Source organism: Oryctolagus cuniculus, chromosome 8, assembly GCF_964237555.1.
Source record: "Oryctolagus cuniculus chromosome 8, mOryCun1.1, whole genome shotgun sequence".
NCBI classification, from domain to species: domain Eukaryota; kingdom Metazoa; phylum Chordata; class Mammalia; order Lagomorpha; family Leporidae; genus Oryctolagus; species Oryctolagus cuniculus.
In genome coordinates, this window is record NC_091439.1 from 113,077,210 (window position 1) to 113,094,235 (window position 17,026).

At 42.0% G+C, this 17,026-nt stretch overlaps 1 protein-coding gene across 2 annotated transcripts in view; it reads right to left on the reverse strand.

The window, feature by feature from the left end:
* Positions 1 to 694: 694 nt before the first annotated feature.
* AGPAT5 (1-acylglycerol-3-phosphate O-acyltransferase 5) overlaps positions 695 to 17,026 on the reverse strand; it is a 62,638-nt gene continuing 46,306 nt past the window's right edge. The window contains exons 6-8 of one of the 2 annotated variants that reach the window (XM_008274179.3): positions 16,281 to 16,439; positions 5,151 to 5,274; positions 695 to 3,202 (exon numbers count right to left, since the gene is read on the reverse strand). In XM_008274179.3, coding sequence (XP_008272401.2) covers positions 2,977 to 3,202; positions 5,151 to 5,274; positions 16,281 to 16,439 — 509 coding nt within the window. In that variant the 3' untranslated portion in view covers positions 695 to 2,976. The remainder of the gene's footprint in view (positions 3,203 to 5,150; positions 5,275 to 16,280; positions 16,440 to 17,026) is intronic. The other variant, XM_051832695.2, reaches the window with a different exon arrangement.

Here is a 17,026-nt window from a genome sequence, read left to right on the forward strand (position 1 = left end):
GTGAACCAGCAGATGGCAGATCTCTGTCTTTGCCTTTCAAGTATATTACAAATAAAATATTACTTTAATAGATATTCCTGTTTTCTTAAATGTGGGTCTGGTATTGGGTTGGGAGTTACTTTTTAACTACATGTGATGGACAACTTTTATATATACTTTTGTTTTTATTAAGTGGCCAATCTAGTTAGATCATTTAATTTACACAGACCTATTTAAGGAATGCAATTATAAATCATATAATTTTATATAGGAAAAAATAAAACTTATAATAACGTGAATAAAGGAAAATTGGTACTATTCCAAGTGAAAAACAGTCACACTAAAATGAAACATGTGAAAGAAACCATTAGTACATTTAAGAATTACCTGGTCTGTTACTCTTACCCTCTTACCAACTTGGTTAATTTCAGGCATTTGACATGCTTCACTGAGACATCTAACGATTCAGAACTGCCGAGCGATCAGTAATCTCACACATCTTCTGGACTGTACAGAGGAGATGACATAACCAAACACACTGCTTCCCATTTGGGGGCATTTAAATATATGTTTTAAAACTCTGCTCAATAATTAAGGAAAAAAAAAACATGGTTTTATAAATTCAGAATGCAGGGCCAGTCAAAAGCAATTTTGTGTAGTAGAAAATTGGCGATGAATTTTTGGGTCACAAAATCTTAAACAGCACAGACAGACATCAGACAGTGGAGGATTTTATTTCTTTTTTTACTTCCATCCAAACACAACCCTTTCTGAGAAACATAAAAGCATGCACATTGATGGCATTTTTATAAAGAAAAACTAAGCAATTACTAAGCTGTAAATCAATAGTAATAAGCTTAAATGGTATTATGAAAAAAATTACAGATAGGCATACGGCTCTTAATTTTAGAAAATTAATTCAAGTCAAAATCAACACACATTAAAGGAAAGCTGCTAATTTTCCATTTTGATATAATTTTTTCAGCTATCATACTTTATAGACCTTTTGTGAGAAGAACATAAGTACAATCCTAAGAAACATGGAATTCAAGTGATCTTATACAGGCCATCAGTTATAGTCCACATACTTCCAGTGGTTCTCTTAAAATTTAGAGCATATCCATGATACTCAGAAGTTCCAAAACCTTATTTCTTATCATCTTTAGGAAACAAGGTCTATATTTGGGAATCTTTTTAAAACTGTATTTAACAAAGACATGGAATTAATCTAAATTTTACAGAAAAGAACAAAAATTATGATTCAGCATTGATAACTCTTTTCATGAATCTCATCCGTGTCCGCACTCATAATTAGGCCAACTCTATCCCTGGGAATACATATATATGAGCGTGTACAGGCATACACATAACAATACAACACAGAAACCAATTCACACCTCGCGACCCTTCAACTGTTGCTTTAAAAGGCTTATTCTTTGTTTCTGAAGAAGCAGTGTACCAAGCCATGATGACATTTCCCTTTTTCAAAATGTTAACATGATTCAGTTGGTGAGCTTCATCTGGGCCATCAGCATCATTCTGCAACAGAAGTCCATTAGCAGTGAGCAGGAATGCTCTCTTAGACGACCAGGAGGAACGAAGCTTCAGTTGTAAACAGAGCAGATCACACACAGGAAAGGTCTTCTTCCACCGACACACTGCTTCATGGCTGAGAACTACGACCTGCTTCCTGCAACACCAAACGTGTCCTCAGGTGATACACGTAACTGCAGCTCTGTTAAAACTAATGGGCAACAACAGGTTTGCTCATTAAGGCTGTATGTCACTGGCGTGAAAAAGGCGAATTTCTTGACCCGAGAGAAATGCCAAGTGCGTTTGCGGTAGCCAGTGAAGCTCACTCCAAGCTTTAAGAGTTCAGCTTGTACCGGGGCAACGCCGGCTAGCTCTGCACTTCCAGTCACTGAGCAGCACCGTTGGCAGGAATCCACAGGAAAAGGACTAGAGCACAAGAGGAAACCTGCCGTGGTAACAGAGAACTCGCGTTTGGGTTACAGATTCTATGAAGTCAAACAGAAACAAGCAAAGGCACATGCTAGTGAGTCTAGTTGGGAGGGCTGCGGGCTCCCGTCCACCTCAGCTGTCTGTGGACTCGGGGTCCAACCAGGGTTCACACTGACTGTTGTGATATAAAAAATAACAGGAAACCTTAATGTTTTTAAGCACTTGTGGCACAGATGCTGGAAAGTACAAATAGCATGGCTTAAATTTTCAAAAAGCTGGGCAATTTAAAGTTCTGCTATAATGAACTAGTGTCACAATTTTAATTTAAGTTTCATCTCAGGTTTCATACATTCCTCTTTTGTGTGGAGTACCAGGTATACAAATGAAGCAATTTCAATAAATACTAGAAATGGTGATTATTTTGTAAATATAAAGTAGAACCAGAGAGCAATGCAACACAGTAAAAAACATGCACTAACCAGGGCTTTTCCCCTATGAACAGTGGCTGCCCTTTTCCTTAAACATCTCGAGACTTAAATACAATTCCTTTCATTGACTTGCAGAGATCAAGCAAAAAGCCAAATATTATGTAGCTGTAAGATATGAAATACTTGAGTGGTAAGAGTTTGGAGCTGGCATGGTAAGTTGTAACAAATTGAAAATAACCAATCAACATGGTGAAAGGCTGCAAACTGACGTTCAGAAAATACAGCCATCTGAACTCCACAGCAATAGCCAAGCGCACACTGCTACTCATCCCCTGAAGTTGACACGAGTCATGGGAAACGTGAAGCACAGCACAGACTCCACAGAGCTTCCACCTTTCCAGCAGCTCTAGCACTGAGCTGTAACACCATCAGTTTGCCCAACACCAGCTGCATATTGGCTTTAGTCACAAATTCTATTTTATCCAACGTTCAGTCAAGCAGGTTTTATTTACACTTCTTATTAAACTCAGGAAACAATTTGACATAATGTGCAGCCACCAATAATACATACTGTAGCACGTTCCACTGACAGGAGATAGCTATCTCTTTAGGCTTTAATAACAACCACTAAGCAGCCAAGTAGGGTTCCATATATCCACGTGTTTACATACAGTTTCCTCCCAGCCTCGGTCATAAGCATACCAACAGTCAAACCACTCAGGACCAACACTGATGGTAGAGTCTTCTTGAGACTTAATTTGGAATGAACACTTTTCCCAGGAAATCTGTCTCTTCTTTCAGGATCTGGTGAATCATAAAATTCTAAAAGCAATCTAGAGCCAGAATGAAAAACAAATGTTAAGTTTCAGATTCCCTCATTTCAATTCAACAAACATTGACTCGATACCTATTATGCGCTGGAGAAGTTCTAGGTACTAGGAAAACAAGGATGAAATGTCCAGAGATTTGGTTTAATACAATTTCTACTCTTCTTAAATATTCTCAAGATGTTCTATAATTAGTATACATAAGTTACAAGGAATATTTCAGAACAGCTGGTTTTAAGCCATATGATGAGGATATTTTTGTAGTTCAAACTTTCACTCTATAAAGTTTTGCATTAACTTGACTCACATGTGGGTAATAAACCCACCTCACCTCCTTGTACCTATAGCTCGCATTCCCCTGGAAATCAAAGATCAACACTTCTTATAATATATATGGATTTTCCAAAAAAGCTCTCATTTCTCATTTCTGTGGAATCATAAAAGCAGTGTAAAAGAAGGAAAGCAGTAGTACAGCTGATTCATCTTCCCAATCTTACTTAAAAAACGTATGAAGTAGTAATAGCAGAAAGTATCAATGTAATGCTCCCCGAGAGCAGAGTGCTGAAAGAAAAGTCCTGCTGCTGCCTTACAAATCACATCTCTGGAGAAAACCACTTTCTTATCTAAAACGCATATAAGTAGAATATTAAACACATTACTACTCAGTCTTTTTTCTGAGAACAGATTTTCATGTCAATACCAATATATCTTATTTTTATAATTCCTTCCATAACCAAAGTGGCTCTGAATAAATGGCTTAATAAATTATGTCATATTCAGCCAAGAGTCAATGTAATACAGAAAATTCACATAAAGTTTCATCTTCAACCTACTATACTTTTAAGAATTTTCAATGTTAAAATCAACCCACAGCATTAATTATGAAATATGCTACTACAATAAAAAGAACAGTCCCCTAAGGGAATAAAACAGTTGGATAAAATTTCTGAATGTGGGGCAGGCGCTGTGGGTTAGTGGGCTAAGCCTCTGCCTGCAGCACCAGCATCCCATATGGACATTAGTTTGTGTCCTGGCTGTTCTTGTTCTGATCCAGCTCTCTGTCAGGGAAAGCAGTAGAAGATGTCCCAGGTGCCTGGGCCCTTGCTCCTGCATGAAGACCTGAAAAAAGTTCCTAGCTCCTGCTTCAGATCGGCTCAGTTTCAGCTGTTATAGCCATTTGAGGAGTGAAGCAGTGGATGGAAGACCTTTCTCTGTTTCTCCTTCTCTCTGTCTGTTACTGTGCCTCTTAAATACAATCTTTAAAAAAAAATTTAATTTCTTGTGTTCAGTGAAAGATATTAATATATTCTATGTTGTCATCTGCTGCTACAAGGTTCTCTCTATTAAGTGGTATCAGTCACTCAGTTTGACTTCTTTAAGCTACGCCTCACTGAGGAGAATCCAAATATGCCCGTAACTCATGTACAGATAACTCTCAGCAGGTTTAAAGCACTGTTTTCTATCAGCACACATAAAACCAAGAAACTGCTTAGCCCTCAAAATACAAACAACAAAAAGAAGACACTCTGGTTGTAAAAATGTCACAGCCTGGCATCATGTCTGTCTGCACGTCAGATACAACCCTCCGCTCCCACAGCCCTGGGTTCCCAGGCAAAGTGGGCACAGTGACATCACTTTATCTGACCCAGGAAGGCAGGTCTGCCATCAGAAAGCCTGGGTTTGTTTGTTTGTTTGTTTGCTTGTTTTTAACCAATTTTATATCCTACTATATAGTACAGGAAATACTGCAAATAAATGGGCCACAAAAACAAGTTCTCTCATGGTGACTTGTGACAGCAAAGCTTAAAACATGAACAGATAAGCATGGAGTAAGATTTGACTTGAGTTTGTAGAAAGCATTCTTGAGATAACAAAGCTGTTGGTTCAAAGAGTTTACTACAGTGAAATTTAGCTGAGCTAAAGTATTTAAAGTGTTGGAACTGCTGATACTCACTTATCTTTGATCTCAAAACGTTCCTGGAGCCATCTTCTCATATATGCCTCTTCTTCTGGGACATCTTTTTTGTCTATACGATCAATGTGTATATGAATTTTGAGACATTCTTTGCAGAGAAACTCTAATAAAGAATACAAATATTTAATTTTTTGATGTTTTAGAATTGTTATATATTCTTTCCTTGCAATAAATAAATAAATGGTTTTTTTTTTTTTTAAATCAAACCTGTGGTTTGGGGGCTCAAGCTCAAGCAGAAGACATGCTATAATTTCCATGACTACCACAATTACATAAGCCTAAGTTAAATGAACAGTAACAAATGTTATTTCTCATATAACAACTTTAATTCTACAGGCAGCACAAGAACAGGAAGCTGGACCCTACTACAAATCCCACCCATACCTCTGAAGGGACCCCATCCCAGCATGTCACTGGTCTCACACAGTTAGAGCTGTTTCCCCAACCAGACTGTGTGCTCCTACCAGGCACAGCTGGAGTCCATCTGGCTCTCTACTGGACCTCCTGTCCTGGCACAGAATTGGACACAAAAAGGTACTTATTAATCCTCAATTCCAGGGTGGGCTTTTGGCACAGCAGAAGATGCCACTTGGGACATCTGCAACCTATATAGTAACGCCTGGGGATGAGTCCAGGCTTTGCTTCAGATTCCAGCTTCTGCTAATGCACCTCCCGGGAGGCAGCATGTGATGGCTCAAATACTTAGGTCCTTGACACCCACGTAGCAGACCCAGACTGAGTTCCAGCCTCTTGGTTTCAGCCCGTTTTATCCCTGTCTGTTGTGGGCATTTGGGGAGTGAACCAGTGATGGATCTCTCTTAGTCGGTCTCTCTTGGCCTTTCAAATAAATAAAAAAATCAATAAAATTGGGGCTGGTGCTGTGGCACAGTGGGTTAATGTCCTGGCCTGAAGCACCGGCATCCCATATGGGCATCAGTTCGCATCGCGGCTGCTCCACTTCTGATTCAGCGCTCTGCTATGGCCTGAGAAAGCACCTGCGTGGGAGACCTGGAAGAAGCTCCTGGCTCCTGGCTTCGGATCAGCACAGCTCTGGCCGTTGCGGCCAATTGGGGAGTGAACCATTGGATGAAAGACCTCTCTCTCTGCCTCTCCTTCTCTCTCTCTGTGAAACTCTGCCTTTCAAATAAATAAATTTAAAAAACCAATAAAATTAAAAATAGTCCTCAATTCCTAGTCCCTGGACTGATATATCAGCTCCATTGACCACTAGAGTTGCAATAAACTTGGGAGAGCAGCTACCTTTTCTCTCGGATCTGGTTACTGTTTTCTAACTGGTACTCCTGATTGTTGCCATATTTTAACATATTATACTTGGTTCAGGAACCAAAATTCTCACTGTGGAGTAGCTATGAGTCCTTAAACAACTAGGCTGTACAAGGGTGACACTGGCATTTATTTTAGGATAAGAAAGAACTGGGAGGCTGGAAATTCCCTTCTTTGTAGGTGGCTCCCTGGGGGAAAGTGAGTATATTAACATATTGAAGTTCCTTGGAGAACAAGGAAATAACCCAAAGAGAGTTAAGAGATGACCACGTTCCCTAGGTAGGTATGCAAGACTGAGGTCAAGAGCTGCAATCTCCAATCGCTCTAAAAACGGGTCACTCTGGTGCTCTACAGTCCGAGAAGAGTCCAGCTTACCCTTTAGGACATGTTTACTCTGTATAACAGACAGGAAGATGACAGCGACACTGGATGGTGTCACTGTATGGCAGATTCCCATGGCCTGCAGTAGTGCCCACCACATGGCAGTAGGTGCAGTGCGTCAGCTCAATTTGTTAGCCACTGTAACTTTCCACACTATCCTCCTATTTCTCTTTCTCATACATAAAAAGACAGATTCTAGAATCAGTTTTTCTACTTTCACATAATTATCTCCACCTCAACATTTCCATAAATGAGTAGATAGTGCTGTACTTACCCTTGATACTTCCAGTGCTAGAGTATAGCTGCAGACTGTGAAGAAAACCTAACAGACTGAACTGCAAATGGCAGACATGAAATGCTTTGTGAACTAAAGTACTTCGGATGTGTTAACAATGCCTCTACTAAGACATTAGTTCCTGAGTGAGGAGGCACTCATGTATGAGAAAAGGATTCAAGGTGCTTTTGTCTGTTTTTTCCTGACACTTTCATGAACTTTTGTGTTTATAGCACACTTCACAATTCTATATAGGCAAATACTATAATCTCCTGGAATGGATGAAAAACTAAGGCTCACAGAGGACAAAGGCCCAGAGAAGTCGGTGGTGGAGCCTGATCAGCTAAATCTCTGTTGTGAAGGCCCAAACAGGAGCGAGATGAGTGGCACGAGACAAAGTGGAACACAGCTAAACGTTAAGTGACAATACTGAAGATGGGAAATAATTGACAAATATCTTCCTAAATATTTAACAAATATCTTTTATCTATATTTACAAAAACTCTTTTAGTTGGAGCATATTTCAAATAGCATAAGTAAAAATTATCCTACATACCTTAGGGAATAGAGAGAAAAGGACTCCAATTTAGGTGTAGTTCTGTTCCACCTGTAAGTTTTACAGGAGAGTGCACTGACAGGCCGGGGGTGGTACAGAGAGGGTTTCAAGTACTCACACCTGACACAGGTTGACTCTGCAGCACATGAGTCATGCTGGCTCTGAAGGAAGCACACAGAGTGGAGTGCAGAAGGCCTTGACCCCTGAGCCCTCACAATGAGCTACCTCCACTTTCCTCTGGGGGAAAAAACAAGAAGGCCTACTTCCTGTAATATAGGTAACTGTTACAGGTTCACATCAATTAATGTTATGGAACTCTTTGAAAAAAGTATAGAATTGTACACACCTTCATGTAAAGCTGTTCATAACACAAAATTAAGCAAGAAAATTAAAATAGGGGCCGGCACTGTGGCGCAGTAGGTTAATCCTCCATCTGCGGTGCTGGCATCTAATATTAGCACTGGTTTGAGTCCCAGCTGCTCCCTTTCTGATCCAGCTCTCTGCTAAGGCCTGGCAAAGCCGTAGAAGAAGGCCCAAGTGCTTGGGGCCCTGTACCCACATGGGAGACCTGGAAGAAGCTCCTGGCTCCTGGCTTCGAAATGGCCCAGCTCTAGTCATTGCAACCATTTGGGGAGTGAACCAGTGAATGGAAGACCTTTCTCTCTGTCTCCCTCTCACTGTCTAACTCTACCTCTCAAAGAATAAAAAAAAGAAAAAAATTAAAATAACAGTACATAAAGACTATGTATACTTGCATAAATAATCTCATTCAATACGTTTAACATAATTTATATTAATATAATTATATAATAAATTAATGATTTAGGGGCTGGCGCTGTGGCGTAGCAAGTAAAGCTGCTGCCTTCAGTGCTGGCATCCCATGTGGGCGCTGGTTCAAGTCCTGGATGCTCCGCTTCTGATCCAGCTCTCTGCTATAGCCTGGGAAAGCAGTAGAAGATGGCCCAAGTCCTTGGGCCCCTGCACCCATGTGGGAGACCTGGAAGAAGCTCCTGGCTCCTGGCTTTGGATCGGCGTGGGTCCGGCCCTTGTGGCCAACTGGGGAGTGAACCAGCAGATGGAAGACCTCTCTCTCTCCACCTCTCCTCTCTCTGTGCAACTCTGACTTTCAAATAAATAAATAAAATCTTTTAAAAAATAAAAAATACATTAATGATTTATGCATTGTACTGTATTAATATGCATGGGTTTAAAAATTGTTCTCATTCAAATACTCTTTTAAAAATTTTATTTATTTATTTAAAAGGCAGAGTTAAAGAGAGGGAGTGACAGAGACAGAGATCTTTGATCTGCTGGTTCAACAGCTAGGCTTAGGCAAGACTGAAGCCAGGAGCCAGGAGTTTCTTCTGGGTCTCCTTCAAGGTTGCAGAGGCCCATGCACTTGGGTTGTCTTCCATGGCTTTCCCAGGCACATTAGCAGAAAGCTGGGAGGGAAGTGGAGCAGCCAGGATTCAAACCAGCGCCCATATAGGATGCTAGCATTGCAGGTACACCACAATGCCTACAAAATTAATTTATCCTTTAATTACATTTATTCACAAGCTTTTTGTAGCAGCTTGTATTTGCAGGTGAAAATTCAGGTAACCCAAAAGAAAGAAAGAAAAAAAAAACTTTACACTGGGGCCGGCGCTGTGGCATAGCAGGTTAATGCCCTGGCCTGAAGCGCCAGCATCCCATATGGACACCGATTCGAGATCCAGCTGCTCCACTTCCCATCCAGCTCTCTGCTATGGCCTGGGAAAGAAGTAGAAGATGGCCTAAGTGCTTGGGCCCCTGCACACGCATGGGAGACCCGGAAGAAGCTCCTGGCTTTGGGTCAGTGCAGCTCCGGCCGTTGGACCATCTGGGGAGTGAACTATCAGATGGAAGACCTCTTTCTCTCTCTCTCTCTGCCTCTCCTCTCTGTGTAACTCTTTCAAATAAATAAATAAATCTTAAAAAAAAAAAAACAACTTTACAAGCTCACCTATTTAAATGCAACCCCAGTTAACAGTTGGATATTTTCTTAAAATCCTCTTTTTCACAATGTCTGTATCTTAAAGTGTATATCTGCTTTTATATATTTATATAAAAATAAACTTATCTTTGAATTCTATTTTCCACAAGCTTTTTGAAGTATTCTTGAATGTGTTTTTTGAAATATAAAACATTAATAGAAAAAAGTTAACTAGGATCATATAAAATGCTTTGCAGAATATCAAATTTTGTCCTTAGCAAACAATTTATTAAGGTGTACTAATTATTTTAGAAATAAGATTTTTAAGGGGCTGGCACTATGGCGTAGCAGGTAAAGCTACCGCCTGCAGTGCCGGCATCCCCTATGGGCGCGGGTTTGAGTCCCAGCTGTTCCACTCCCAATCCAGCTCTCTGCTATGGCCTGGGAAAACAGTGGAAGTTGGCACAAGTGCTTGGGCCCCTTGCTCCCATGTGGGAGACCCGGAGGAAGCTCCTGGCTCCTAGCCATCTGGTCAGTGAACCAGCGGATGGAAGATCTCTCTCATTCTGCCTCTGTCACTGCCTCTCTATAACTCTGCCTTTCAAATAAATAAATAAATGTTTTAAAAAAAGAAATAGATATATCCCTTTAAATTAGAGTGCCAGTTTGAATCCTGGATGCTCCATTTCTTATACAGCTTCCTGCTAATATGCCTGGGAAGGCAGTGGAAGATGGCTCAAGTGTTTGGGCCCCTGCCAACCACATGGGAGACCCAGATGGAGTTCTGGACTCCTGGTTTTGGCTTGGTCCAGCCCTGGCTATTGAGACCCTTTGGGGAGTGAACCAGCAGATGGAAGGAGCTCTCTGTGTCTGTTTTTCTCATTTTGCCTTAAAAATAAATCTTTATTTTCTTTAAAACAATTTGAAAAAATCAAACCACCCATGCCACCTCTGACCCAATGGAAACCTATCTGAAGCTATCTGACTCTTGTGGGGAGCAACTGAGACTAGACTAAGTTGCTGGAATTAAGACTTATTCTATGCATCTGCTCTCCCACAATATGGTGCTGAGAGAAAGAGACCAAACAACCTCTACGCAGCTGCCTCATCAGTTTGACAAGCTGCAGGAGCTGATCCTGCTCCTGATTGGAGGAGAGCAGCGTGCTCGGCGTGTGGGTAGCAGAGTTGGGATTGGTGGAAGAGGACTATAAAGGAGGAGAGAGACAACATGCACCAGGAACATCCGGATAACATCTGAGCAGCCCCCAAGAGAGCCGGCTGGTGGTGTGCCACTCCCCCGCGGAAGTGGGGAAAGTGGCAGGGGGAGCCGCCCCTCCACGGAGGTGGAGGGGTCGGCAGCCAACCCGGGAAGGACCAGCAGCAAACCCGGGAAGGGCCGAGTAGACAAAAGAACAGCGCAGGGTCCTGTGTCGTTCCTCCATGAAGAGGGGGAGCGATAACTCTGAGGACAAGAGCGGGTGAACTGTGGCACTGGTTTTCCCCTCCTTTGAAGTAGATGTACACCACACAGGGGGAAGGATGGGACACTGCTGGCTGCCTTGCTCTTCATGGTGAGGCTCTGGAAGCCCTCAGCTATCAGCCTGCAGTGCTCACAGAATCCCTGCGAACTCCCTCAACCCACAGCGTCTGCAGCTCCCTGGCTTCCCCGCAGTCTATGCCATCTGGAGGGAGGCTGCAGCTCGATGTGCTCAACCTCAGTGCAGGTGATTCTCATGGAACTACGGTCCTCACCAACGGCCGGAGACACTGCCCGCAACTTTCCAGGGGGAAAATGGTTTCCAATTGGGCTTAATACCAATGACACTCAGTCACAAAGTATCCATAATATTCCAAGTTACAGAATTTTATACCTCTTACAACTCAGATCAGAATTCATATAATTTAAAGTGAATCCTGGTCTACAGTAGAATATAACTAACCATAGTATTAACCAATTCACATAAGTGATAAGAGCAGGGTATTTCAAACCATAGGCCATAATTCACAATTAAAAAGGAAAGTGGTATATCAGTTTTTGAAATTTCACTTATTTTATTTACTCAAAAGATAGACAGAGACGAGATCTCCCATCCACTGGTTCATTCCCCAGATGCCACCAGCAGCTGCAGCTGGGTCAGGCTGAAGCCACGAGTCTGAAACTCTACCAAGGTCTCCCATGCAGGTGGCAGGCACCCAACTACGTTGAACCATCATCTGCTGCCCCCCAGGGTACACATTAACAGGAATCTAGAATTGGGAGTAGAGCAGGGAACTGAACCCAGGAACTCCAACATGAGACCCTGGTATCCCAAATGACATCTTAACTGCTGTACCAAGTGCCTGCTCTCCTTCTAATGCTTAAATGATTTTCCAGAAGTTTATTCTTATCTATTAAATTTCAGAGGTGGGAAGACAGAGTCTATCTGCTGGTTCACTCCCCAAACGCCTGTAATAGTTCAGGCTAGACAGCTGAAGCCAGGAACCAAATCCAGATCATCTACACGGGTAGCAGGGACCCAACTACTTGAGCCATCACCTGCTGTCTCCCAGGGTGTGCATTAGCAGGGAGCAAAGTGAGGATTCACACACACTCCCATACACAGGCATTCCTAGTGGCATTTGGGCTGCTAAGCCAAATACTCTCTCCAATGTGTCACTTTTTATAGAAGCAGGACTGATGAGTCTAAAATATAAATGCACTTCTAAATTTGATAGACATCTCCTAATCAGCTTCTATAGAGATTATACTGTATTACATTCCTAATAGCCAAGTATAAAAGTGCCTATTAAAATTTAATCTCAGGGCTGGCATTGTGGCATAGTGGGCAAAGTTGTTGCCAGAGATTCCAGCATCCAATATGGGTTCCTGTTTCTATCTCAGCTGCTCCACTTCTGATCCAGCTCCCTGCTAATGGCCTGGGAAGAGCCGTGGAGGATGGCTGAAGTGTGTGAAAGGCCCCTGCCACTAACATGGGAGACCTGGATAAAGCTCCTGGCTCCTGGCTTCTACCTGGCCCAGCCCTAGTCATTGAAGTCACCTGGAGAGTGAACCAGTGGATGGAAGATCTCACTATCTCTCTTTCCCACTCTCTGTAACTCTTTCAAATAAATATTTAAAAATTTAATCTCACCTAAGTCTGCTATCAGATCTTGGGATTTTCGCCAATCTGGTAGATAATAGAGTTTTATCTTGCTGTAGTTTTAATTTGCATTTCTCTTACTATGAATGAGGCTCAACTTTTTTTCTGTGAACTGTCCCTTCTTATCCTTTACCTACTTTTCTTTTGAGTTTTTGGTCATTTTCCTACCAACTTGTAGGAAACTTTGTACCAACTTTAGACATTAAGGAAATCAACCCCCTTTCTGTGATCTCAGTTGCAAATATTTTTCCAGTTTGTCTTCTTCAGTCTTGATTTTACTCTGGTATATTTTTTCCTTAAGGAAGTAATTTTTCCTTAATTGACCAGAGTGAGATTTTATTTTCTACATAGGATTTGGGTGTGATAGGTAGGAAAGCCAAGCTTTTCACAAACAGACACAACTTACAATGTACACACAGAGCAGGCCCCAAAGCCCCTGGCAGCTTCCATGTCCTGGAGGATAAGGAGAGCAATGGGAGAGGAGCTGGGTTCAGAATTCAGGCAACAGGGTGCTTCCAAACGGTCACTCGGATGAAATGAAATGGCCACATGTTAGGTGCCGACAGGGCAGTGGCTGCAGTGTGTGAGTGGGAGAAAGCATTGGGAGCCAGAAAGCAGCTGAGCTGAGAAAGCCTTGACCAGAGGGCCACTCGGGGAACAGGAGGTCTGATGAGGGCAAGCTAAGGGAAAGAGATCTGTTTGGAAAGGATTGGCCCCAGCAAGCCTTCAACTTAAGGAACACCCACCACAGCAGGGGCTGAGAGCAGGCTCGACAGTCAAGGGCAGCTGAAGGCCAGGCCAAGTTTCTCCTTTCCCCTCCCTTCCCCTCCCTTCCCCTCTCCTCTCCCCTCCCCTCCCCTCTCCTCTTCTCTCTCTCTTTCTTTCTTTCTTTCTTTAGATTTATTTAATTTATTTGAAAGACAGAGTTACAGAGAGGGGTAGAGGTCTTCCATCTGCTGGTTCACTTCACTCCCCAAATGGCCGCAAAGGTCAAAGCTGAGCCTATCCGAGGCTAGGAGCCAGGAGCTTCCTCCGTGTCTCCCATGTGGGTGCAGGGGCTCAAGGACTTCGGCCATTCTCTGCTGCTTCTCCAGGCACATTAGCAGGGAGCTGGATCATAAGTAGAACAGCCAGGACACAAACCAGCGTCCATATGGGTTGCCAGCGCTATAGGCTGGGGCTTTAACACACTGTGCCACAGCACCAGCCCCCTAGTTCTTACAACTAGGATGGTGTGAACCAATGGATGGAAGATCTACCTCTGTGGCTCTGCCTTACAAATGAATAAATATCTTTTTTAAAAAAGAGCATTTTAAAAAGGTTGTTGTGGAAATTGTGTTTTTCACAGTAAAAATGTGCTTATCTTTAAAACACTGTTTAAAAACTAATGAAAATCCTAAAGAATAAAAATTTGGTTTCAAATACAAAAATGAGTCAATGGTTAAAAACATAAAGGCTTCCTTTTAAGATGAAGGAGGTAGAATCCGAATATATATTTGAGTTTGCATATATAATACATAAAAAACTAAAAAAAAAAAAAGTTACCTCTAGGGAGTGGCATAGGAGTCGGGCCCGGCAGACAGGGTCAGAGTGGAAAACAAAAGATTTCACTGTATACTTTTTTTTTTTTTTTTTAAGATTTGTTTTATTTATTTGAATGACAGAGTTACAGAGAGAGGTAGACAGAGAGAGGGAGGTCTACCATCCACTGGTTCATTCCCCAGATGGCCACAACAGCCGGAACTGTGCCGATCCAAAGCCAGGAGCCAGGAGCTTTTTCCAGGTCACCCATGCAGGTGCAGGGGTCCAAGGACTTGGGCCATCCTCCACTGCTATCCCAGGCCATAGCAGAGAGCTGGATTGGAAGAGGAGCAGCCGGGACCAGAACTGGCGCCCATATGGGATACTGGCACCTCAAGCCACAGCTTCAACCCGTTGTGCCACAGTACCGGCCCCAACACTGTATACTTTTTATAGCTTACATTTTTAAATGATATATATTTCAAAAAATGACATTTACAATGAAACTGTAACACGTAACTTTCTATTCTACTGTTACTCTCTATTAAAGGTAGGGAGGACAGCAATCATCCCTAAGATGGAAATACTTGCACTTGAGACACTGGCCTCCAAGCTCCCTCTCAAATCCTCCCCGCTCTGGGCAGCTTCTGTCTATATCTTTGAATCAAAGAGCATTTCTTCTAAAACTTAGGTGAGCTACATATGGTCACTGTATAACAGAATGATCACTTTATAACTGCACTCTCTCTGTACTCTGAAACATCCTTGGCATCTCAAGAACACAACAGATTATTAAATAATTTAATAGTGCACAGTATTATATCCAGACAATCTGAGCTTAAGTTTGGATGAAATCCTTTCTATCCTTGCTAACCTCTAAATGCCTGAATAATGTTTATTTCTGCAAATGTTTCACTGCAGCTACGAGCATTATTCTATACAATTTCAAAGGCACATCAAATGCAGAGGAATGCTTTGAGAGGAAATTTAAATATAAAATGTGCTAGTGGTTCATTCTTTGAACACCTACCTTCAAGAGACAATACTGATGCAAGCAACCTGGGAAGCCTGTGGATTCAAGTCCAAACAGCTGCCCAGGGAAAAGACAAAATACTTCCCTGTTTGCCTACCCCTAGATTTAAATTTCTCTAATGGTCAACAGTGTCTTTGGTTAAGTTCCACCAAACTACTGTGCTCACTTAAAACTTTCTCAGGACAGGCGTTGTAGCCTAGTGGGTAAAGCACTGCCTATAATGCTGGCATCCCACAGGGCACCAGTTCAAGTCCCAGCTGCTCCACTTCTGATCCAGCTCCCTGCTAATGCACCTGGGAAAAGCAGCAGAAGATGGCCCAAGTGTTTGGGCCCTGTACCCATGTGGGAGACCCAGATGAAACTCCTGGTTCTTGGCTTCAGCTTGGTCCAGACTCCAGCTCTTGTAGCCATTTGGGGAGCAAGCCAGTGGATAGAAGACCTCTTTCTCTCTATCTCCTTCTGATTTAAAAATAAATATTTTAAAAACTTCTCTTCATTATATCTGACACAGATGTAAAGGTCTCTAAAATCCAGCACATGTTTGAGAAGGGAAATCACACATTCTCCTTGTCAACACTGACACTATACTTGGTGAACAGTTTATGAAATGATTATCACTGACAATTAATGAACAGCTCAATATTGCTGGATGGTTCTCCCACTGCTAGCTCCCTCCCATGATTTGTGGAATATCTTTTTCTGGATGAATTTTGGACAGGAGAAGTCTCCCAAAAGACTCATATGGCAGCCAAGAAATACCTAACTTACCAGGATGAATTACATTTCAACTGTTACTGTCAATAACATCTTGAAAAACAAACCAAGTAAATGTAATGAAGGAAAAATGAAATATACATTAATAAAGAGTCATTGCTTGTATGTGTCATATTTCAGGTACATATGTGTGGTTTCAGGTGTCTCTGTGCTCAAAGCATACAGCTTCAAGTACAGACAACATCAACTCACCAGTCATGGACGGTGATACTTTCCGCTGCCCTTTGTCAGTTTTCCCCTCGTAAACCACTGTAACATCATAAATCGCATCTAAGTAATTCTTCATAGAATCAAAAGCGACATGAGTTGCCTTTATTCTTGGTGTTAGCACATGTTTTAATACTGGAAGACCTAGAAAAGAAGTCAATCAGTGTGGCTATAAATTACCAACACATTAAGTCTGACTTCTGACTTGTTTAAATTTCCACAAATAGACCAAAATACAGTATTACACTAATTTAATATCTTTAGGGCTTTAAGTGCAAAAAGGACTCTCACATGACTTCTCCTGTTTAAATCAGCATCTCTTTATGACATATTTATAAAACTTCTGCACGCACAAGACACTGTGTTGGAAGCTGGCAGAAAACCAGCCCTCAGGAAACTTGGGACCCATGGAGAACCCTTCAGTGTGGTGAAGTCCGACACAGGCAAATGCTAGATCCCCTTCGCTGGCAACTGAATCGAGATGAAGAACCCTGCCCGTGGTCACTCATGATGCTTCAGGAGAACAAGTTTAATTCCTGACTCCTGGTCCATGAATCCTCTAACTCCATTTCTCTTCAAACAGTGATGGGGGAGTCGGAGATAACTTAAATGTCCCCCACTATGCATAAGACCCAACGTAAGAGAGCTGATATGGTCCATATGTTGTGAGATACAAACCTAATATTATTCAGTTTAAACTGAAGAATCCAGCTTCTTGATACACTTTTAAA